General features: G+C 40.6%; 1 protein-coding gene across 1 annotated transcript; it reads left to right on the forward strand.

Moving 5' to 3' along the window:
* Window positions 1-3,407: 3,407 nt before the first annotated feature.
* Window positions 3,408-23,448, forward strand: prop1 (PROP paired-like homeobox 1). The gene is made up of 3 exons (XM_072580118.1): window positions 3,408-3,544; window positions 16,929-17,170; window positions 22,913-23,448. Exons 1-3 carry the CDS (start codon window positions 3,433-3,435, stop codon window positions 23,303-23,305), a joined length of 747 nt encoding a protein of 248 aa, XP_072436219.1. The 5' UTR covers window positions 3,408-3,432; the 3' UTR covers window positions 23,306-23,448.
* Window positions 23,449-23,472: the final 24 nt, after the last annotated feature.

Here is a 23,472-nt window from a genome sequence, read left to right on the forward strand (position 1 = left end):
ACTTTTAGAATACTGCATTAAGTTCTGCTTGCCTTTCTATAGGAAGGATGTTGTTAAACTTGAGAGGGGCCAGAAAAGATTTACAAGGATGTCGTGGAGTCTAGAGGGTTTGAATTATAGGCAGAGGCTGAATAGGTTGGGGATTTTACCGTGAGCGGCAGCAGTTGAAGGGTGACATATCGAGGTTTATAAGATAATGAGGGTCAAGAATAGGGTGAATAGCCAAGGTCTGTTTACCAGGGTAAAGAAATTCAAAACTAGATGGCATAGGTTTAAGGTGAGAGAGGAAAGATTTAAAAGGGGCATGAAGGGCAACATTTTCACAATTACTGTGTGCATGTATGGAATGAGCTGCCAGAGGAGGTGGTGGAGGTGAGTACAATTGCAACATTTAAAGGCATCTGGGTGGGTACATGAATAGGAAGGGTTTAGAGGGGTTTGGGCTAAATGCTGGCAAATGGGACCAGATCAGTTTGGGTTATTTGATTGGCATGGACGAGTTGGACCAAAAGATCTGTTTCTGTGCTCTATATACACCTGTCCTAATCCTAGATTTTAATTAATTTAAATTTCACTACTTGCCATGGTGGGATTTGAAACTATGTTCCCCAAAACAATAGCTTAGGGCTCTAGATTACCAGCCAGTGACATTACCACTCTGCCACCACCTTTTCAGAATGCCAGTAATTATAACACTTAGACTATATTAAATTTAATTAGATGAGCTTGCTTTCTGAATGTTCCATGGCTCACAGAACAGACAATTCCAACTGTAATGTCCATGTCTGTGGATCTGAAACTGCCATACAGGGTTCACTCCCCAACATCAAATTTCCTGGGCTCTGCATATTAATAAAAATAATCAGCAGTCTTTTCTCCTGAAGTATAAATTGTTGTGATCATTTTAAATTTGATTCATGATTGGAAAGCACTTATTAATGAGCCCAGGTTTATATTAAGAATTAATTTAAGATCTAGTTGTTCTCACTGTGAATCAATCATGCTTGCTAGACCTATATATATTCATGAGCAGAGCCAATTCTCTACAGGTCAAAACATTGCACCATCTCAATTAAACAAAAATGTAGGGGAGACAACTCCTCTATAGCATGCGTTCCCAATAGCATGTCTTGAACAAGCAGAGTCAACATGCCTTTTTATAAAAATACGTTAAAGCAGGAACTTTGGGGTAACCATACACTGTTGCAGTCTCCATTTCAATGCTTTGACTGGTCAGAGTCCAGTTGCCAACTAATTATTACCTTGTTTCTCAAGCAGTATAAATTGTTGGTCCCTTTACAATTTGATAAGCTTGCATCCGTCTTGATGAGTTTAAGGTTTAAAAAAGCTTCCCCTACAGGTCCCTTTCTCAGCTAAACTCAACATCTGTACCAACAAGCAATTATATGTTTATGTTTAAGGAAGTAAATTGAGTCCGCCATTATTTAGACAGTCTTATAATGAAGGGCTTTTGCCCGAAACGTCGATTTTACTGCTCCTCCGATGCTGCCGGAACTGCTGTGCTATTTCAGTACCACACTAATCTAGACCCTAATCTAATAAATGCCAGGAGAATTATAAAATATCATAATGTGGACCTTTCTTTATCCATAACTAAAACCAATTGTAATACAAGTCATCTTGAAAGCAGGGAACTTTCTAGGTCTACATAGGACATGGAGGATTAGCATAAGAGTGTTCATGGATGTTTTAGATTAGATTACTTACAGTGTGGAAACAGGCCCTTCGGCTCAACAAGTCCACACCGCCCCTCCGAAGCGCAACCCACCCATACCCCCACATCTACCCCTTACCTAACACTACGGGCAATTTAGCATGGCCAATTCACCTGACCTGCATCTTTGGAGTGTGGGAGGAAACCGGAGCACCCGGAGGAAACCCACACAGACACGGGGAGAATGTGCAAACTCCACACAGTTTGCTATTGATGTATCCTACATTTTCCCAATGCAACTTGAAATGGCAAACCATCACTTTTCTAACAGATAAAGAGATTTTTTTTCAAATTAAGTTCTTTTTCTCCTGATTTCTCCTGGTTTTGCCATGACCTGCCTGTAGGCATTGCTAGATGAAGCCAAATTAGCAGCATACAGTCGAATTCTCCTCTTTCTTTAACTTCGTTTCAATCGATTTACATTTAACGGAGTTTTGTTCGTAATCATCAGTTTCTGTACAGAAGCAATTAGCTCCATTTTTCTCATTAATTGCTTTATAATTAACAACTTAACACGATTACTGTCCCGTCGAACAGCAATCTAAAAGCTTAATGAAGCCAGCTTTCAGTTTCCCGTATATTTAAATATACACGTTTTAGACAGATTCCAGTTTAGCTTGATTGTTCAGCATCCTAATTTGAATGAAAAGTAAACAAATGGGTAGGGACATAAAGCCTATTGTCATAGTCTGTAATTTCTGTGCCTGCTATAGAAAATTTAAAAATACGAATTTACAACATTCCTGCGTGTGTTAATAAAACATACAGTCGGTTTGGGTGTCTAGGTATACATTAATTATGCAATTGCAACATTAAGGCCGAAAAGAAAATAATTGTCTTGGAGCCATGCTAAATATTTCAGGTGCAGATTCATCCTAGCGAAACTGGTGTAAACACTACAATCCTGATGAATAAAGATGCAATCATTAAGGAAGAACACCGTGAACAAAACTACAACAAAATGATTAGTCTCAGCATCGTTTGCAGCCCGTGTTCAAATTACACTGAAATATTTCGTGAATGGAATTCCACAATGACATGTATGATCTGAGACTAAAGTAACACTTTAAAGTAACACGAGAAAATTGCATGTTTGATTACAACTCTGCAGCTTATTGTCTTTATAATTATAGTATAGGTTAAAGACTGAGGAAAGCTCCCAGAGGAAACTCAGATATCTGTCGAGCGAACAGCTTTTTCGAAAATTCGCCATTGTCTTTTAATAAATTGCTCTGCCTCGTCGACACATCTCATTTTTGTATATGCTGCCAGTTAGGGGTATGTCATTTGGGTTATTAGAGATGAATTAGCTTTTTACAAAAGGGACGCTTAGTTTAAACCTGACGCCTGTCCACCTGAGTGCTGACATACAGCCACCCACCTCGATTTCCCTTGACTTTCCTAGCCATGCATTTCACTTCAGCGCACTTTAATTATTCGAATTAAAGCACAAGCCCATTCACTTGTCCCTCAACCTTGCCACTGCTTGTCTGTAATGGAGAGGTCACCAAATTCATTACTGAGTCCAACCACTTTCATTAGTTTTGTTTTGGACCGTGATTGGTTGCTCAAGGCCAATGGGGTCCTGGTGATGTCATGGAGTGAGTCAAGTAAAGTTGTCAAACTGCGACCAGAACTGAAGAAGGGGGATAATTCCTTGGAACTGGAGGGTCAACATTTTGGTGCTTCTCTGTAAAATGAGAATGGCTGAAGAAGAGCTGCCAGTTGGTGGACGGGGAGACAAGCTAAAAGGGGATGAATTCCCAGATCTTTATCCAAATCACATCAATTCTGTCAATTCAACTACAGGTGAGTAGGTTGCAGAAATATAATTCTGCATTCACATCGGAAACACTTCTGGAACTAATTCCAGCTATTTCATACTTTTATTACAACATGGTCATAATGAATTAGTAATTTAGTCATATAATGAATATTTCCTAAGGAATATTGAATCCATTCAGCCATCACAGATTCATATGAAAAAACGTTTATATGGCAAATTGATGTGGAGATTCAAGGCAATATGCTCCAGGTTAGCCTCTATGTGTACAGACCAGTATGTTTAATGGAACGGAAGATATTGAAAAGTTGTTGCTTAACATTTCTTGGAAAAGATAAACTATCTCGTCTATATTTTACCCTGCCTACAGTCTCACTTTAAAATATTCCCATTTTATATTTTTTATGGGAAATTTAAAGATTAAGCGGAAGTAATTACAATTAGTTTCTGTTCACTACTGTATACTGGTTGTTTAAGCAACACATTAAACAAGGTACAGAATTAATACCCGTTCTGAAGTAGGGTCACTGGATTCGAAATATGAACTCTTTTCTCTCCACAGATGCTGCTAGACTTGCTGAGTTTCTCGAGCAATTTCTGTTTTTTGTTTCAGATTTCCAGCATTCGCGGTTCTTTGTTTTATATTATTAAATAATTATTTTGTTTCCTCGAATATTAAAATCTATCTGGACGATAATATAGCGGAGATGAATAGAATTTCAGTTGTACAACTGATTAGGACAGCAGAGAGTTCCATCCGCAATCTTCTGGGAATCTTTCACGGCGGTGGCCAAGTACATCAGCTTCAAATCCTGTAAAGCTTTCCGATGCGGTGAAGAAACACAAAGTTCTTCCAATATATAGGCTCTATTTCACCTTGTAAATGATAAACTATTGATTTTAGTCAGAGGTTCTAAACCTGTAGAAAGTCAAGAGGTTAGATCAAAATAGGCTCTGGACAAGAATGAGCGGATGTCACTCATCAAACATAGAGAAGGAAAACTATAATTGTAGCTGAGTTAGGGGAAAAACTGAGAATCTCACTCCAGGTGCGAGTCAAGCCGTCTTAAAAGCCGGGCCTCGGTCATGTGGATGTACCCGCGCTTCATTGTTAATCAGTCGCCTGCAAATACTAAGGAGCCCTGGTCCAAGGCTTCAGTCTGGTTCAGAGTGCCGCTCAATATTTTAGTCTAAATCCATTGTGTTCGATGCCAAATATATATTTGCACCTTTTTAAAGTAGGATAGGTTTAGTGCCGATATGAATATTAATTTATATCACCATGTAGTTTGGAAATTATTATTCCATTTAATATCGTATTAAGCACCTCGTGGCTGAGTTTTCTTGTGCAAAAATATGCTTGTACAATTTTCTGATTTTTTTTAACACAATGTCCCCATTATTTTTAAAGAACAAATAAAACGTGCACGGTTTAGAAATATGTAATGAGACCGCTTTAGTGAAAACCATTGCAAAAACAGGCAAATTGTAAAACTTTGTATAATTTCCTTTTGTAATCATAGAAGATGTATAATTTTCTACAGTAGGATTGCGCAGCTAGTTTAATATTAAGGATTTAAGCCCAATCAGACTCTGGGCATTATCATTCACTTATCGCTGTAAGTCAACAGCGCATGTAACGACAAATAGGTGTACTTTCAAATATTGTTAATTTACTAAGAACTTGACAATTTATTTATGTAAAGATATGTGCTAAATATTGATGGAATTATTTTCCCTATTCATTTGTTGTTGGACATGGATATGACCGACTTCCTTCTGTGCTGCCTGAATCTACTTAAGAACCCAAGTCTTTTTAAAATGATTCCACTGCCAATTTCTATCAATACAATTTGATTCTCATAAAATTCAAAGCAATAAATTCAATATCAATGAGAGCCAGTTAAAGACTGCAAAACCCTAGGAATGAATCTAACATGTCACTATGATCATCTTTAAAAAAGCCTTAAATTATTAATTTGAATAAAAAAAAGTATCCTTCATCTTAATTAGAAAGTTAAAATTAGGTATAAAAATTATGTTAGTATTATAGGAAGGCACATATGCCTATCTCCATTAAGCATATTGTTAAAGGAATATGGATGTGGAGAGATGAAGACCAGCAAAGAATAATGTCTTGTCATTATCCCTTTGTACATGATAGATAACAATTATACATAAGGTAAGATATATTTTTTCACATGGTTTTGAAGTGTGGAGTTAGTAAATAAAGATCAATATGTAATACAATATTAACTATTCTGCCAGTAATTAGTTAGGTTAGATATTTCAAGATAATACATCTTTTGTCTTGTTTTGTAATGATATCTTCACTTGTCTTCATACAACCTTTTAACATAATGTTCCAAGGTTTTCCATAAAATAAACAATTTCAGCTACAGAATAAAATAATAGGTAAGATAATCAAAAACTTGGGTCAAAAATGTAGGGCAGAAAATTTTTTAAATTGGAATGGAAATCAGCTTACAAGAACTTGCATCTTCTAAAAATGAATACCGGTGGTATGGGGGGGGGGGGGGGGGGGGGGATTTATTTCATTTTCAAAACAAATCCAAGTTATACTTTGACTCAGCAAATTTTTATTCTCAAAATAATCTTTTAGATCAGAATAGATTGATGCAAACATTTAGCCAAAGATAACCCAGCATTTCACTGATGATTAAAATCTACATATACAGCACAGAAGTTTCTTGGGTGTCTGGACAGGAAAGATGAGGAGAGGGTGTTTCTCCTCGTGGGAGAGTCCAGGATTATGGAGCACAATCTCAGTAAGGGGTTCCCCTCAGATGTGGGGAAATTTCTTATGAGGGTAGTAAATCTGTGGAATTCTTCACTACAAAGAACTGTCAAGGTTATGTTGTTAAGATGTGTTGTTAATTAATAAAAGAATCAAGGGTATTGGGATAACGCAAAAAAGTTGACTATTATTATATCAGTCAATGATCTCATTGGGCCAGATTGCCTACTTCTGTTCCTTCTTATGATCTTATCTGTATAATTTGCATCAAAAAATATCACATTGTGTTCAATAATTGAGCATTTATTGTGCTTCTGTGTATTCTGAGATTGTGGTTCTGAGCATTTTATGATATTAATTTACAACCAAATGAATAATGGCTAGATTGCAATAAATTATATCAAATACAGCCAAATTTCTGAAAATATTATTTGCCATGACAATAATGGATATCTTACCTTCTTTTGCAAGCTGTTTGTTTTGCCTTCTTGGGACTTTGCATGCTAACCATCATCTTTGACTTACATTGGTAATCAATGCCTTTCTATAATTGCTAATACCCAAACAGACTAGCTGAACACTCTCAATTTTTAATCTGTTCCCCTGGAAGTGGTATTAGACAGTGTTGGGTAGATATATATATATATATATATATAGTCCTATGTGAATTGATTTCTAACTTTTAAAGTTAAAACAAAAATGTAGACTACTTGTAACAGAAGCTGATTGTATAAAGTGTATACCTCAGTTTGAACTAGATATTGAATTACCAGAGTTCATATGTTATCTGACAAACCTGACTATTATTTTTGCAGTAACAGTGAGGGTTGATGAAGATACAGCAGTTGATGTTTTATCGGGACTTTCAAAAGGCATTTGTTAAAATGCCAATTGGAAGACTTGTTTAGAAAGGAGAAGCTTGTATTGTCCATCTAACAACAGTTCCGATTTACACCTGCTATTATCTACTTTTCAAATTGTGATTCTTGATTAAATGACAGCATGATAATCTTAGCAATGAAAAATTAATCTGTGGCACTGATTCAGCAATGCAGATCTTTAACACCCCAGAATTCCTTTTGGTAACTGATTGGTTAGTTTGCTCACTGGGATCTGCAGTGGGCTGTCCTGGCAATTTATTTACAACTATACTTTAAACTTTTCTTCACTCCTTGAGTTAAAAAGACTTGATTGTATTGGGCTCAGAACGACTTAACTATCACCTGATACAGTTATTATTGTTTTCAAATCATAAATTAGCTGGGGAAACGAGGCACACATCCTGCAGCCATCACCTAAGTCCTTGTTTTTACAGATGAATATTGTACACTATTGTGGACAAAATGCACCCATGCCAGTGATGCCCAACTGAGTATCGCTATAACAATGCAGTATATCCTTATCTTCAAAAGTGTTTGATAAGACCAGAAGTATAATTAGGAGGTATATGGGATGAGAAGACATTGAAGGTAGCATACATTTGAGGGTTGGTTAATGGAACAAGAACAGTTGAAAAAAAAAGTCATTTTTAATTTGGCAGGATGTATCTAGTAGGTAAAAGTGAGGACTGCAAATGCTGGAAACCCGAGTTTAGATCAGAGAGGTGCTGGAAAAGCACAGCAGGTCAGACAACATCCGAGGAACAGGAAAATCGATGTTTTGGGCAGGAATAGAGGCAGGAAGCCTCCAGAGTGGAGAGATAAACTGGGGGTGGGGGTGCTAGGGAGAAAGTAGCAAGTTGTACAATAGGTAAATGTGGGTGGAGATGGAGGTGATAGGTCAAAGAAGAGGGTGGGGGAAGGTAGCAAAGAGTACAATAGGTGAACGGGGGCGGGGATGGAGGTGATAGGTCAGAGGGGAGGGTAAAGTGGATAGATGGGAAGGGAGATTGGCAGGTAGGACAGATCATGAGGACAGAGCTGAGCTGCAAGGTTGGAACTGAGGTAAGGTGGGTGGAGGGGAAAATGAGGAAACTGGTGAAATCCACATTGATGCCCTGGGGTTGAAGTGTTCCGAGGCGGAAGATGAGGCGTTCTTCCTCCAGGCAACAGGTGGTGAGGGTGCGGCGGTGGAGGAGGCCCAGGACCTGCATGTCCTTGGCAGAGTGGGAGGGGGAGTTGAAATGTTGGGCCACAAGACAGTGGGGTTGATTGGTGCGGGTGTCCCAGAGATGATACTTGAAGCACTCTGCAAGGAGGCGTCCAGATTCCCCAATGTCAAGGAGACTGCATCGGGAGCAATGGATATAATATGATGTATCTAGTGGCATATTACAAAGACTAATACCTGTCAACAGCTGTTTTAAGTCTGTATCAATGACTTAAATGAGGAAACTGAGTATATTGTGAGCAAACGTTGATATTTTCTGATATAATGTAAGTTTACAAGAAGAGAAATAGGTTATTTGGCCCTTTGAGCCTGCTCCATTATTCAATAAAATCATGCCTCGTCCATTTGTACTGTCTGTCCCACCCTCAACCCTTGGTTCCATCAAAAATCTATCTAACTTTGTCTCGAATATACTAATGACCCATCTGCACTGCTTTCTGTTGCAGAGAATTCCTCATACACTCATATATTCCTCCTCACTGTCTTAAAAGGGAAACCTCTTAATGTTAAACTTTGTCTCCTGGTTTGAGTACCCTGCACCTCCCCACTCAGAGACATTAAAAAAATCCTCCTGGTATCCACCCTATGAAAATGCTTCAAATCTTGTGTTTCAATATGGTCAACTCTCATTCATATTAGCTTCAACGGATCTTGGCCCAAGCTGTTTTAACCTTTCCTCATATGTCTTTCATCCCAAGAATGAATCAGATGAACCTTTAGATGCAAAGAGGCTGCAAAAAGATTTTGATGGAATGGACAAGGCTCTGGCAGATGAAATACAATAATGACAAATCTGAAATAATTCACCTTGGGAGAAAAAGAGAGGAACAGTTTTATTTTAAATGGTGCAAGCAAGACTGGGAAATATTGTTATTCAGAGGAATCTTGGCCTCTTTATATTTGAATCACAAAGATAACATGCAATCGTGAAGCAAATGACACATTGTAAAGAGATTGGGGTATAGAAGTAAAGAAGTCTCACTAATTGTTTTGAGACCACACCTGGAGAGCACTATGTACAGTTTGGTCATCTCACCTAAAGCAGGATTTACTTGTATTAGAGTGCAACATGGATTCACTAGATTGATTTACTGAGATGAGAGAACTACCCTTTTGAGGAGAGATTGAATAGACAAGCCCTTTGTTCCCTAAAGCTTAGAAGAATGAGATTATCTTAATAGATATTTTAAAATAACGTCTTGAGGAGCTTGACAAGGTAAATGTTGAGAGACTGTTTCCCTGACTAGAGTCCAGGATATGAGAGTCAATTTCAAAATGAGGGGTTGACTATTTAGTGCTGAGATGAGGAAAACCTTTGCAGTGAAAGGACTGTGAACCTTTCAGAATTCTCTACTTCAGGTGTATACTAACAGCTTTTTAACCTGTACATATTAGGTTTTTGGACGTGACCAGAACTGAGGGATATGGGATATTGTGAGATCATGTAACTGAGTAGAATATCATTTGTGATCTTACTGAATGGCAGAGCAGGATTAAGGAACCAAATGGCCTATTCTTACTCCTATTTCTCACCTTTAAAACTCATTGAATTAGTGCTGAAGTTGATACAAACTATCTGGCTCCTTGATTTCACAAATCATATCATTGTCTCTCTAAGGATCAAGAGCAACCATCAGAGACCATAACTGGACATTGCAATCTCTAATCAACTCATTGATGTTCTTTGAAGCTTTTTCTTCAACATCAGCATCTTTTGATGTTGTCTTGAATCAGGGACTGCCTTCTGGTTAATGCTTAAAACACTCAACCTCATTCTTTCATTTAAAAGTGGAGAGTGCAGGAAATCAGCAGAGTCAATAATCAGGAACTTATTGTGGTTTGTAAGACTCATCCTTTCTTCTTGATGTACTAATCCATGTTACTCTTAAATGCAGCTACGCTCTTTAGTTTAACCAATGCATGTTGTGATGCATGTTCCATGTACTCTCCACTTTTTGGGTAAAGAGATTTCTACTGAATTTCCCATTGTATTTAAGAGACTCTTTCATACTTAGAGTCATAGAGATGTACAGGAAGTGAACAAACCTTTTTGTCTGATTCGTTCATGCTGATCAGCTATCTTAAATAAATCAAATCCCTTTTGCCAGCACTTGGCCCAAACCTTTCCTATTCATATACCCATCCAGATGCCTTTTAAATGTTGTAATTATACCAGTGTCCACCACTTCCTCTGGTAGGTCATTCCATACACACACCACCCTTTGCGTGAAAAAGTTGCCCCTTAGGTCCCTTTTAAATATTTCCCCTCTCACCCTAAACGTATGCCCTCTAGTTCTCGACATCCCAACCCAGGGAAAAGACTTTGTCTATTTACTTTATCCGTGCCCCTCATGATTTTATACACTTCAATAAGGTCATTTATTGCCTCTTGCTTTGAACATCCTCTGAAGTGGAAAGAGTAAGCAGAGAGAGGCTATCTCACTACAGGTATTTCATTATTTTTAAAGCCTTCATAAGATGGACATCTTTCATCCTTTTTATTCTGGAGAAAAGAGCCTCAGCCTGTTTAGTTTTCCATGATTGTTACAAACTTTAATTCTGGCTTTAGACTTTTAAATCTTCTTTGCAAGTTCTCCAGTGCTTTTTTTTTATATAGTATGGAGACCATATGCAAACGATAGTCCAGGGACAATCTTCAAAAAAGTTTCATACACTTAGCATAATTTCACTTTGAATTATAGACCTCTGGAAATTTAATTACAATGATGTGCTTTCACTTAAGGTTACACTAACCTGCTTGTTAATTTTTAAAAAATAATTTTAAATTTGTACTCCAAGGTCCCTGTACACTTCTATTCAATTTAAGGTGCATTCTTTCCAATGCTGTCTTATTTCATAGAATGCCGACAGTGTGGAAACAGGCCCTTCAGCCCAGCATGTCCACACCAACTCTCCGAAGAGTATCCCACCCAGACCCATTCCCCTATTACTCTACATTTAACCCTGACTACTACACCTAACTTACACATCCTGAACAATCAGCAATTATGGGCAATTTAGCACAGCCAATTCACCTAACCTGCACATCTCTGGATTGTGGGAGGAAACCGGAACACCTGAAAGAAACCCACACAGACACAGGGAGAATGTGCAACTCCACACAGCGAGTCGTCTGAGGCTGGAATCGAACCCGGGTCCTTGGCGGTGAGATAGCAGTGCTAACCACTGAGCCACCATGCCGCCCCATTTCTCGTAGAAATGCAATGTAGCACAGGTGCCTACATGGAAATTAATTTAGCATCCAAATGCCTGTTCTACCCAATCCAAAAACCTTTTATTTGCATATCCTTTAATGTCATGTTGCCTCCAAATTTTGTACCTACAGCTCTACATGTGAGTCTCTCCAATCATGTTTCCACCCGTGTCAGATCATGGGAATGGTCTAATCAGTCATAGTCATCTTCCAATAACTGTAACCATGATGCCCTATCTCTCTTCACCTGCAGCCTTTCACATAACTGACCAGACCCCTCCTCAACCTGTTTTCTTCAAAAACATTTTTAAAAAAATCTTCTTTCTGACCAATCTTTTGCCACCCTTCCGGATATCTCCAACTTGGGCTAAGCATTCAATTATCAGGGTCACATCCTTGTTCAGTGCCTTGGAACCTTTTTGTGTGTAAATGTGAATTCCATCATCCTTCCCACTTAACTTTAAGTCTTCTACCAAGCCAATTCGATGATGAATAAACTGGTCATAGTTTGGAGGCAAGCTGGTTAAATTCCAGCTGTATATGCCTGAAGAAATTTGTGAGTCTGTAGCTTTTCAACTATATCAGCCTGCAATTAATTTATCTGAGATTGGACAAAGTGTGTGTTTATAGGGATAGAACAAATGCTGCAAGGCAAATTAATTAAATTGTTTAAATTGATTTTTTAGTTTGGTTCAGAGCTTTGTTCTTGGCTTAATTCATCCATCAACTAAGGAAATGCAGCTTTGCAAAAGGAGGATTTCATTGCATATGTGCATTTTATTTATGATTTTTTAAATGTAAGCAGAAATACTGTTTCCTGCAGCAAAGACTAATTTCTAATGTGTATCAAGTTAGAAGGATTACTAATGAGTTTGCACAAAGCTTGAAGTACAGTATTACATTCTAATTTTAAAGCCTGTTACTTAGGCACAGTCAATTGACTTCCTCGCTAATCAGTAGCACCAGTAAGCTCACCATCCTTTTCAGCCAAATTAGTCTCTTTGTTGGTTTTGTTCTTTGTGGCTGAACAGTCTAGTTGTGGCTTTTGTACGCTTTCTCACGATATTGAATTATTTGAACTAAAACCATGTGATGATCAGATTCCACATTCCCAGTAAGGTTGGTATAGTGGGTATGGTGGAAGTTAATCCCTAGATTCAGGGGCTGAATGAATGTTTCCACTACCATCTTCATGTCTGGATGAACAATCAGATTGTGGTTCAGCTCTGTTCTGTTTCCTGAAGCCAAGACTTGACCTATTGTCAAATGTAAAGCTGATTCTCTTTTATATTTGTTGGTCTACTGATAAAAGAAAGTGAACACAAAACTAAGCTCCTATCATTGCATTTCTTTACAATCAGAAAAGGTTTGGCAGTGCAATGCACAATGACTCTGCTTTAATAAATGTTGTGAAAAGTAATACTTTAATTAAACCCATTATGTTCCAACCTAAGACATAGATTTAATTTTGGAATAGAAATAGGATCACTTTAGAAGTCAATTTAGACAACAATGGCAGAAAATATTTGTTATGAAGAGGTTATATTATCATAGGTTAGGTGTTGCAATCCATCTAAGAAAGTAAGTGATGAAAATAATTTATTCATATGTCATATTTGTCCTATATGGTCTAATTTAAAATAATTTTAATGATAGAACCCTGTTAACCATTGCTTACTGTATACATTTACATAACTTTTTTTTCATTTAATAGTTTATTGCTAGCAAACCTGCTTGATATTATTAGGTTGACTCCTTTTTTGCAAGCTACTCAAAATGGACATGTTATCTTTTGTCATATGATATCTATGATTCTTAAGACACTTGAGGCAATACATTTTCTTAGAATACCACCAGCACTGCCTTCTTGCAGACCTGTTGCTCTCAATAGTGGTGGGAGGGATAGAGAGCGAGAGAGAGAGGATGAGCAAAGAGCTGCAGCTGCAAGAGATTATATACACTAAGTCAGGTGTACAAGCAGAGGATCAGCTTCTGAACATGTCAAAAGACATGTCATCTGAAAGCTCAGCATCTTCCATTGTATCGTAGACTTTGCAGACTGCTTGAAGAAGGCTAAAATCAAGTGGGATTGAGTTGAGAGAAACAGTGAATTTGTTAATAAACAGAATCAGATCAAATTGTGTGTGTTGAAGGAAAGGTCATTGATAAAACATTTAAAATGTTTGGGCTTAGCATTCCTATCCGAGCAGTTCCTGCCCCAAAGCTGCAAAGATTGGCCTTTAACTACATTGATCAGGCATGACTCTAGCCACTGGAAAGATTTTCTTTCTTCTGTTTTGTTGGGGCTCCTCAATAAGGTGTTGCCTGCCTCTGCATTCATACCTGAATTAATAAATAATAAATTAGGTGGTTCTGACAAACTTACCTGAACAGTAGTAGAAGTGTCACTAGCTGATTCCGTTTGCCACTTCATTGAATATTAGGAAGGTGCTGATAGAATCGGTAATTGACAGGATTAGATCTGTTCTACATTTTGTAAAAGGTGATATAAAGAGGATATTGTGCTGGAGTACTAATCCAGAAACCTGGATTTGGGACTGGAGTTCTGATACCACCATTTGCAACTCAAATTCAATAAAAATCTGAAATCAATGGTTGGTAATGATGACTGTGAAATTATTGTTGTTAAAAACTCATCTGGCTGACTAATGCCTTTTTCAAAGAAGGAACCTACCATGCTTACCTGGTTTGACCTCCATGTGATGTGACTGATTCTCTTAAGTACCTTCTGAAATGGCTGAGCAAGCCACTTAGCTGTATGACCACTATAAAACCTAAAGAAACAAATGTAACCAGGTGGATAACCTGATCAACACCAGAAATGACAACAGCAAACACAGCACTCTCAACCCTGCAAAGTTCTCCTTTCTTACAGCATGGAGATAGTGTCAAAGTTGGGAGAGCTCTTTCTCCAACTGGTCAAGCAACATTCTGATTCACATAACTTACAGACAACGTCCCAAAAAACACCATCACTGTCCCTGAGCAGAAATGGAGGCACAATGGCTTTACAGGCAGGAGGGCATTGCCTCAACTCTGACTCCAATAAATTGGTACTTCTCCATGTTCAGCAGCACCTGGAGAATAGCAAGGATGGAAAAATATTGGAAAAAATTGAAAGATGTTGGAAATAGAAGCAAAACAGAATTTGCTGGAAAAACTCAGCAGGTTGGCAGCATCTGCGAAGAGAAATCAGAATTAATATTTCAGGTCCAGTGACTCTTTTATCAGAATCGATGGTATCTAGGAAAAGGTTGGTATTCTTCAGAAAATGGGGTGGTGGGAATGGGGAGAATAAACAATAGGTAGAGATAAAGACCAAAGAAAGAAAAATCTTTGGACAAAGGAGTGGATAAAGGTCAGTATGGGGGGAAATGAATAGTTGTGAATGGGGACTATTATGCTCTGTGGGGTAGCAACCTATGTGATGACAAGGTTTGGTGTGTGGGGGTTGAGGTCAGGACATGGGAAAAGGTGTCTCAAACCCTAAAATTGTTGAACTTGAGATTGAGTCCAGAAGGCTGCAAAGTTCCCAAGCAGAAAATGAAGCACTGTTCTTCCAGTTTTCACTGAGCTTCGCTGGACCACTGCAGCAAGCCTAAGACAGACGTTGGCCAGGGAATATGGTAGTTTTTTTAAGTGACAGGCAACTGGAAGCTTAGGATCTTTTTTTGCAAAACAAAACATAGACTGGGTGACCACTTTGCAGAACACATATGCTTTGTTTCCCCAATGTATAAGAGACTACATTTGTGTACAGTGAATACAGTCACTGGCATCTATCATGACAAGAAAAGTGCAACATGTGGATGTAGCTATCAAGGAATCATTCGTCTTCTGCAGTCTGCCCTACCACAGATTATTGGAAAGTATTTAGCTCCTGCCCTAATGCAATAGCAGATATTGCCCACTCAGGCTGTTTACTTCCTCACCACCTCCCTTATTTAAAACCCACTAAGGTGCTGGAAAGCCAGTGGATGTGCAATGTTTTGACTTCCCAACCTCAACCTGAAGTCACTGGATATTGCCAAATTTTACCCTAATGTAAAAAAAGAGCAGCTTTCTGCCAGCTCTACACAAGCCACTGTGTTGAGAGAAGATTGAAAAACCTTTTTGTTAAACACAATGGATTCAGCATGTGTTTTCAAGCAATTTTAGTTTGACCTTCTGTTTGTCAATAAATTCAGTACCTTTCTTATATTTGGCAGTTTTGTGCGTGTTGTCTCTTTTTTCCTCTTTGTACCTGGTTAACCTGCATTGTCAGAAACCAAAGATCGAGAGGTTGGCTGACTGGTTAGATTTTAAGATACAGAATATATGGAGTGGGGAGAAGGTACAAAAACTGCCATTGCAGAAAAATATCATCACTCAGACCACAGAATCATAAAATCCCAATAGTGCAAATGGAGGCCATTTAGCCCATCAAGTCTGCATTGATCCTTCAGAGAACATACCAACACCCAAATCCAATCCTATCCCCAACATTTACCAATGCTAACCCACTTTAGTCTGCACAAGCCTGGACACCATGAGGAAACCTAACAGGGCCAATCCACCTCTCCTGCATTTCCTTGGAGTGTTGGGGAACTGGAACACTGGGGGGAAATCCAGGCAGACACAGGGAGAATGTGCAAACTTCACACACACGAGATCCAAGGCAGAATCTAACCTGGGTCCCTGGCACTGCAAGGCTACAGTACTAACCACTGAGCCACTGTTCTGCCCCATGAGCCGATTGGCCTGCATAAGGAAGGTGCAGAGATCAATTGACCACTGATATGATACCCCTTATTCATCAAGCAATCATTCAAAATGTTCCTTACCAAAAATTGCCTTTGGCTGCAATTATGCGTCCTCCAAATCTCACTGTATAGCTATGTTATGTGCATTTCAAACGTACAACACACTCGTATGGAAACATATTGCAGAGAAGCCTCAGTCAAAAACCTTAGCTTTAAGATGCCAGCAGACTGTTCAATGATATCCTATGGGAACTATTGTGATTTAGCTGTGGATATATTAGGTAGGTGTGGAGAGGGTTTCTCCTGCCCGAGAGTGATCATTCTTCTGGTAGTTGTGGAGGAGTAGAATAATGGGAAGATGGATGTGTGGCCAAGGTTGAAAATATTATGGCTGCTGCTGAAGTAGCACAGATTTGCACAGGTTCACAAACCCATGCTCTTACTGACACTGGTTTCCCTTGTTTTGTGTGGCACTTCTCCTTTTAAGAAGAAAGGGTTTTTAATACAGTATAACCTTTCTCTAATGCAACATATTGACAGCAGCGATGTGAATGTTTCCATTTCAGTTGATAACAACGTCTACAAGAAGTTCCCTGGAAGTTCAAATGCTGGAAGCAATTCCCTGCTGGTGAATAATATACCTGAGCAGGCTCACTACCCAACACCTGCACGCAGGCGCCATCGGACCACATTCAGCCAGGAGCAACTGGAACATTTGGAAGCTACTTTCAGTAAAAACCATTACCCAGATATCTACTGTAGGGAGGAGTTAGCCAAGATCACCAAACTTAATGAAGCACGCATTCAGGTCAGCGATTAGATCCATTCAGTTCTTTGAACAGAGCCATAAGCCAAATTAAAATGTGTAACTATTCAATGGATTATTGTTGCAATATGCTGGTATTCAACTTTTCATGTTACTTTGTCTTTTTTATTAAACACTTTTAATTTACAGTTTTAATGTCATAAGTTTATTTTTTAGTATTGGCAAAGCACTCTAAGTTATTGATATAAATATATAATCAAACTCCTGGCTGTGTCTTGGCAGAACCCTGGCTATTTTGCTGAAATTCTAAAGTCCTGCTATGCTGGCAAAATGTTCACTTATGTTTAGGTTTCTGACTTTGGATAGAGATTTGGCTGAAATTTGTTTGTGGTTTTGGATAACTCTCAAAAGTGTTATCTCAGACAATTCAACAGAGTTGCTGCATTGCATCTTGTAGATAGCATATGCTACTGCCACTGTGTATTGATGATAGAGAGTGAATGCTGATGAAGGTGAATGGGAAATCTTCAAAGAAGGCTGCTTTGCCCTGGACAAAGTCAAGATTCTTTAATGCTGTCGAAGTGCATTTACCCAGGCAAATGGAGAAAATTCCATCAAACTCCCAACTTCAGTCTTTGTAATTGGTGGACAGGGCATAGGTAAATAAAGGGATGAATTACTTACCAAAGTTCCGATCCTCTGACCTGCTCTTGTAGCCACAGATTTTGGATTCATTCATAGGATGTGGGCATTGCTGGCTGTGCCAGCGTTTATAGTCCATCCTTAGTTGTCCTTGAGAATGTCATTGTGTGCTACCTTCTTGAACCACTGTGGGTCTATCTACAGCAAATGGACGACAATGCTGTTAGTGAGTGAGTTCTAGGTTTCTGGAACTCTGATATTTTTCCAAGTCAGTTTGGTGAGTGGCTGAGAAGTTGCAGGTAATGGTGATGGGTCCTGTGTATCTGCTGCCCTTGTCCTTCGGGATGGAAGTGATCATGGGTTTAGAAGATGCTGTCTGATGGTACTTGATTTCCTGCAGTGTATCTTATTGAGACACTCTGTAACAAAGCATCAGTGTTGGAAGGATGGTGAATGTTTGTCCTGGATAGTGTCAGGCTTTGAGTGTTGTTGGAGCTGCACTCATTAATTGCCTGACTTGTGACTTGTGGACAGGCTTTGGGGAGACAAGAGGTGGGTTACTCACTGCAGGATTCCAAACCTCTCATCTGCTTTTGTAGGCACAGTAATTAAATAGATAGTCCATTCAGTTTCCAGTCAATGGTAACCCCCAGGTAAATGACAGCAGAGGCAATGCAACTGAATGTCAAGGGACAGTGATTAGAGATGACCATTGCCTGCTACTTGCTAACTCAAACCTGGATAATGTCCAGGTTTTGTGGTTTTTGGACATTAACTGTTTCAGCATCAGAGTTATAAATAGTGCTGAATGCTGTGCAATCACCTCCAAATATTCCCACCTCTGACCTTATGGAGGAAAAGTCAACGAGGAGGTAGCTAAGGATGCTTGTGCTGAGAACACTAGCCTGAGGAAATTCTGCTGAGATGACAGACTACCAACCACCATGACAACTTCCTTTGTGTTAGCTATTACTCCACGATTCTCAACTTATTTTGCTATAACTCTTTTGACACTAGCTGAAAACGTGTTGCTGGAAAAGCGCAGCAGGTCAGGCAGCATCCAAGGAACAGGAGAATCGACGTTTCGGGCATCAGCCCTTCTTCAGGAATGAGGAAGAAGAAGGGCTGATGCCCGAAACGTCGATTCTCCTGGTCCTTGGATGCTGCCTGACCTGCTGCGCTTTTCCAGCAACACATTTTCAGCTCTGATCTCCAGCATCTGCAGTCCTCACTTTCTCCTCTTTTGACGCTAAAATTACTCAAATACTGCCTTTATATTGAGCAGTCATTCTCAACTCACCTTTATTTTTTAAAAATCTTTTATTCATTTTTGAGAGGGGGGTGTCACTGGCTCGCCAGCATTCTTTGCCAGTCCCTAGTGGCCCTTGAGGTGTGAATGGTGAGCTGCCTTCTTGAAGTACTGCAATCCACCTGCTATGGTTTGACTCAATGAGCTTAGGGAAGGAAGTGACCTTGTAACAGTGAAGGAACAGCAATATATTTCCAAGTTAGGATTGTGAGTGGCTCGGAGGGGAACTTGCAGGTGGTGTTTCCATGTATCTGCTGCCCTTGTCTAAAAATTCAGTTATCTTGTCCATGTTTGGAGTAGAGTGGTGCTAGAAAACCACAGCAGTTCAGGCAGCATCTGAGGAGCAGGAAAATCCGACGTTTCGAGCAAAAGCCCTTCATCAGGAAGCAGCCCTTTCCTGATGAAGGGCTTTTGTCCGAAACGTCAGATTTTCCTACTCCTCGGATGCTGCCTGAACTGATGTGCTTTTCCAGCACCACTCTACTCCAGAATCTGGTTTCCAGCATCTGCAGTCATTGTTTTGACCTTGCCCATGTTTGGACCAAGACTGTATTGAGGTCAGTTAGCAGAGGGCACAGGAAGTTGAGTGGTCAGCAGTTTGAAGGTTTCCAGAAGCTTGAAAGCATCTAAAACAAAGCAGCCCATTTACTTAATGTCAATTCTGACACCTTCAGTGTTCACTCTCTCCACCCTCCATGTACAGTGGTAGCTAGCAGTGTGCTGTTGATGACACACAAACTGCAGCAACTCAGCAAATACCTTCAACAGCACCTTCCAAATTGGTGACCTTTGCTGTCTAGAGCAAGGGTAGCAGATTCAATGGAACACTATCAGCAAGATATCCTCAAAGCAATATGGCATTTTGACTTGGAGTACAGGAGTTGTGTTGCGTATATTCTGTTTTATCTGAATATGATCTGCAACTTTGACAAACATTATGCTATCAAAAGTGGCCATGTATTGTAATCAAAATTAATTACAAAATTCAGCATGGCCTCAACCACCTTTGTGCCAGTTACTTCTTTCAGCCTCAAATTGGAGCTCATTTTCATCAGATCTCTTATCACTGATCTCCTGCATACTGCTCAATTCTACTCTTTGGAATTACTTCCTTAAAATACCATACTACATTTTAACTCACTTTTGTTTCTTAAACTATTTCAATAACACCTTTTATAATTTTCTCATACTTTGCATTATTTTCTACACTTTCTAAACTAACAGTGCTATACAAATCTGACTTATTGCTGGTGGACGTCACAACTGAAAATTTCAAATAATTGGAAACATGACATTAACAAGAAGCTCACATTCAAACAGAATTTCTGCCTACCTCGTACAGCATGCTGCATTTATTTCAGTCGGGACAACAAAATCAGGGAGCTCAGTATAGGCTGACCAGAGTCCAAATCCAGGGATTCTTAAGTGCAGGAGTATCATTGGAACTAAACCAGTAGGAGTTAAATAGAACACCAGCAATTCCCTATAATACATGGATTAGTGGTGCTGGAAGAGCACAGCAGTTCAGATAGCATCCGAGGAGCAGTAAAATAGACGTTTCAGGCAAAAGTCCGTCATCAGGAACAAAGGCAGAGAGCCTGAAGAGTAGAGAGATAAGCTAGAGGAGGGTGGGGGTGGGGAGAAAGTAGCATAGAGTACAATGGGTGAGTGGGGGAGGGGATGAGGTGATAGGTCAAGGAGGAGGGTGGAGTGGATAGGTGGAAAAGAAGATAGGCAGGTCGGACAAGTCATGGGGAGTGTGCTGAGCTGGAAGTTTGGAACTAGGGCGAGGTGGGGGGGGGGGGGGGGGGGGGGGGGAAAAAAGGGGAAAATGAGGAAACTGTTGAAGTCCACATTGATGCCCTGGGGTTGAAAAAGTGTTCCGAGGCGGAAGATGAGGCATTCTTCCTCCAGGCGTCTGGTGGTGAGGGAGCGGCGGTGAAGGAGGCCCAGGACCTCCATGTCCTCTGCAGAGTGGGAGGGGGAGTTGAAATGTTGGGCCACAGGGCGGTGTGGTTGATGGGGCGGGTGTCCCGGAGATGTTCACTAAAGCGCTCTGCTAGGAGGCGTCCAGTCTCCCCAATGTAGAGGAGACCGCATCGGGAGCGATGGATACAATAAATGATATTGGTGGATGTGCATATAAAACTTTGATGGATGTGGAAGGCTCCTTTAGGGCCTTGGAGGTGAGGGAGGTGGTGTGGGCACAGGTTTTGCAATTCCTGCAGTGGCTGGGGAAGGTGCCAGGATGGGTTGTGGAGGGGGAGGGGCGCGTGCACCTGACCAGGTAGTCATGGAGGGAACGGTCTTTGCGGAAGGCAGAAAGGGGAGCGGATGGGAAATATATCCCTGGTGGTGGGGTCTTTTTGGAGGTGGCAGAAATGTCGGCAGATGATTTGGTTTATGCGAAGGTTGGTAGGGTGGAAGGTGAGCACCGGGGTGTTCTGTCCTTGTTACGGTTGGTGGGGTGGGGTCTGAGGGCAGAGGGGCTGGATGTGGATGAAATGCGTTGGAGGGCATCTTTAACCACTTGGGAAGGGAAATTGCAGTCTCTAAAGGAGGAAGCCATCTGGTGTGTTCTGTGGTGGAACTGGTCCTCCTGGGAGCAGATACGGTGGAGGCGGGAGGAATTGGGAATACGGGATGGCATTTTTGCAAGAGGTAGGGTGGGAAGAGGTGTAATCCAGGTAGCTGTGGGAGTCGGTGCATTTGTAAAAAATGTCAGTGTCAAGTCGGTCATCATTAATGGAGATGGAGAGGTCCAGGAAGGGGAGGGAGGTGTCAGAGATGGTCCAGGTAAATTTAAGGTCAGGGTGGAATGGGTTGGTGAAGTTGATGAATTGCTCAACCTCCTCGCGGGAGCATGAGGTGGCGCCAATGCAGTCATCAATGCGGAGCAAGAGGTGGGGAGTGGTGCCGGTGTAATTATGGAAGATCAACTGGTCTACGTAGCCAACAAAGAGACAGGCATAGCTGGGGCCCATACATGTGCCCATGGCTACCCCTTTGGTCTGGAGCACATGTATGGGCCTGCACATCCAGTATCATTTACTGTATCCGTTGCTTCCGATGCGGTCTCCTCTACATTGGGGAGACTAGACACCTCCTAGCAGAGCGCTTTAGGGAACATCTCCGGGACACCCACACCAATCAACCACACCGCCCTGTGGCTGAACATTTCAACTCCCCCTCCCACTCTGCAGAGGAGATGGAGGTCCTGGGCCTCCTTCACCGCCGCTCCCTCACCACCAGACGCCTGGAGGAAGAACGCCTTATCTTCCGCCTTGAAACACTTCAACCCCAGGGCATCAATGTGGACTTCAACAGTTTCCTCATTTCTCCTTCCCCCACCTCACCCTAGTTCTAAACTTCCAGCTCAGCACTGTCCCCATGACTTGTCCTACCTGCCTATCTTCTTTTCCACCTATCCACTCCACCCTCCTCCCTGACCTATCACCTTCATCCCCTCCCCCACTCACCTATTGTACTCCATGCTACTTTCTCCCCACCCCCACCCTCCTCTAGCTTATCTCTCCAACCTACAGGCTCTCTGCCTTTGTTCCTGATGAAGGGCTTTTGCCTGAAACGTCAATTTTACTGCTCCTCGGATGCTGCCTGAACTGCTGTGCTCTTTCAGCACCACTAATCCAGAAACTGGTTTCCAGCATCTGCAGTCATTGTTTTTACCTTCCCTATAATGCATCCTAGTAGGACTCCCTACCCTTAATTATGTGGAGTATCTTTAGTTCTGACCCCAAGTTTATATTGTGATGATGTTAACACGATAAAATTCTGCAGTATACTCTTTGTTGATTCAATTCTTATTTTTTCAGGTATGGTTTCAAAACAGACGTGCAAAGCATCGGAAACAAGAACGAGCTAATCAGAAGTCAATCCCTCCAACTGTTATTTCAGGCTGCAGTGGTCTGATATCAGGGGTTTGTTCTGTGTCTACTTCAGCTAGGCCCTACCATTATCCACATGCCATTAATCACATACCACGTTTCTCTTCGATGGCGACAAATGCTTATGGCTCTCCAGCAGCTGTTAGCCAGTTTACCTGCACTAACACACATGCACACTTGGCATCTGCCCCACCACCACGGCAACATGACGACTGGTACAGTCCTCTATGTTCAATTAATTCTCCCACGGCTGGATTACCCTCATCAGTGCTCTCCCTAGGACCTATGCCAGGTCTTGATCCACCACCTCACTGGAACTAAGTGCTAACAACAAATCATTCTTTATTTCCAGAATAAATCAAGGTGTATTATTGTAACAGCTGCCCTCATTATTGGCTTGAAAATTGCCTTTCAAGCAAACATATTGAAATCAATATTTGTTTTTCAGTTGAATTATTGAAGGTCATGGGGAAAACCAGTTATCAGAT

The sequence above is a fragment of the Chiloscyllium punctatum genome, chromosome 11, assembly GCF_047496795.1.
Source record: "Chiloscyllium punctatum isolate Juve2018m chromosome 11, sChiPun1.3, whole genome shotgun sequence".
In the NCBI taxonomy this organism is placed as follows: domain Eukaryota; kingdom Metazoa; phylum Chordata; class Chondrichthyes; order Orectolobiformes; family Hemiscylliidae; genus Chiloscyllium; species Chiloscyllium punctatum.

Bases quoted from the DNA above. Each gene is read 5' to 3' on its own strand.
- prop1 (XM_072580118.1), top strand. From the start codon at position 3,433: ATGAGAATGGCTGAAGAAGAGCTGCCAGTTGGTGGACGGGGAGACAAG. The intron at 3,545-16,928 runs GTGAGTAGGTTG...TTTCCATTTCAG, and splicing joins TTCTGTCAATTCAACTACAG to TTGATAACAACGTCTACAAG. The intron at 17,171-22,912 runs GTCAGCGATTAG...TTATTTTTTCAG, and splicing joins TTAATGAAGCACGCATTCAG to GTATGGTTTCAAAACAGACG.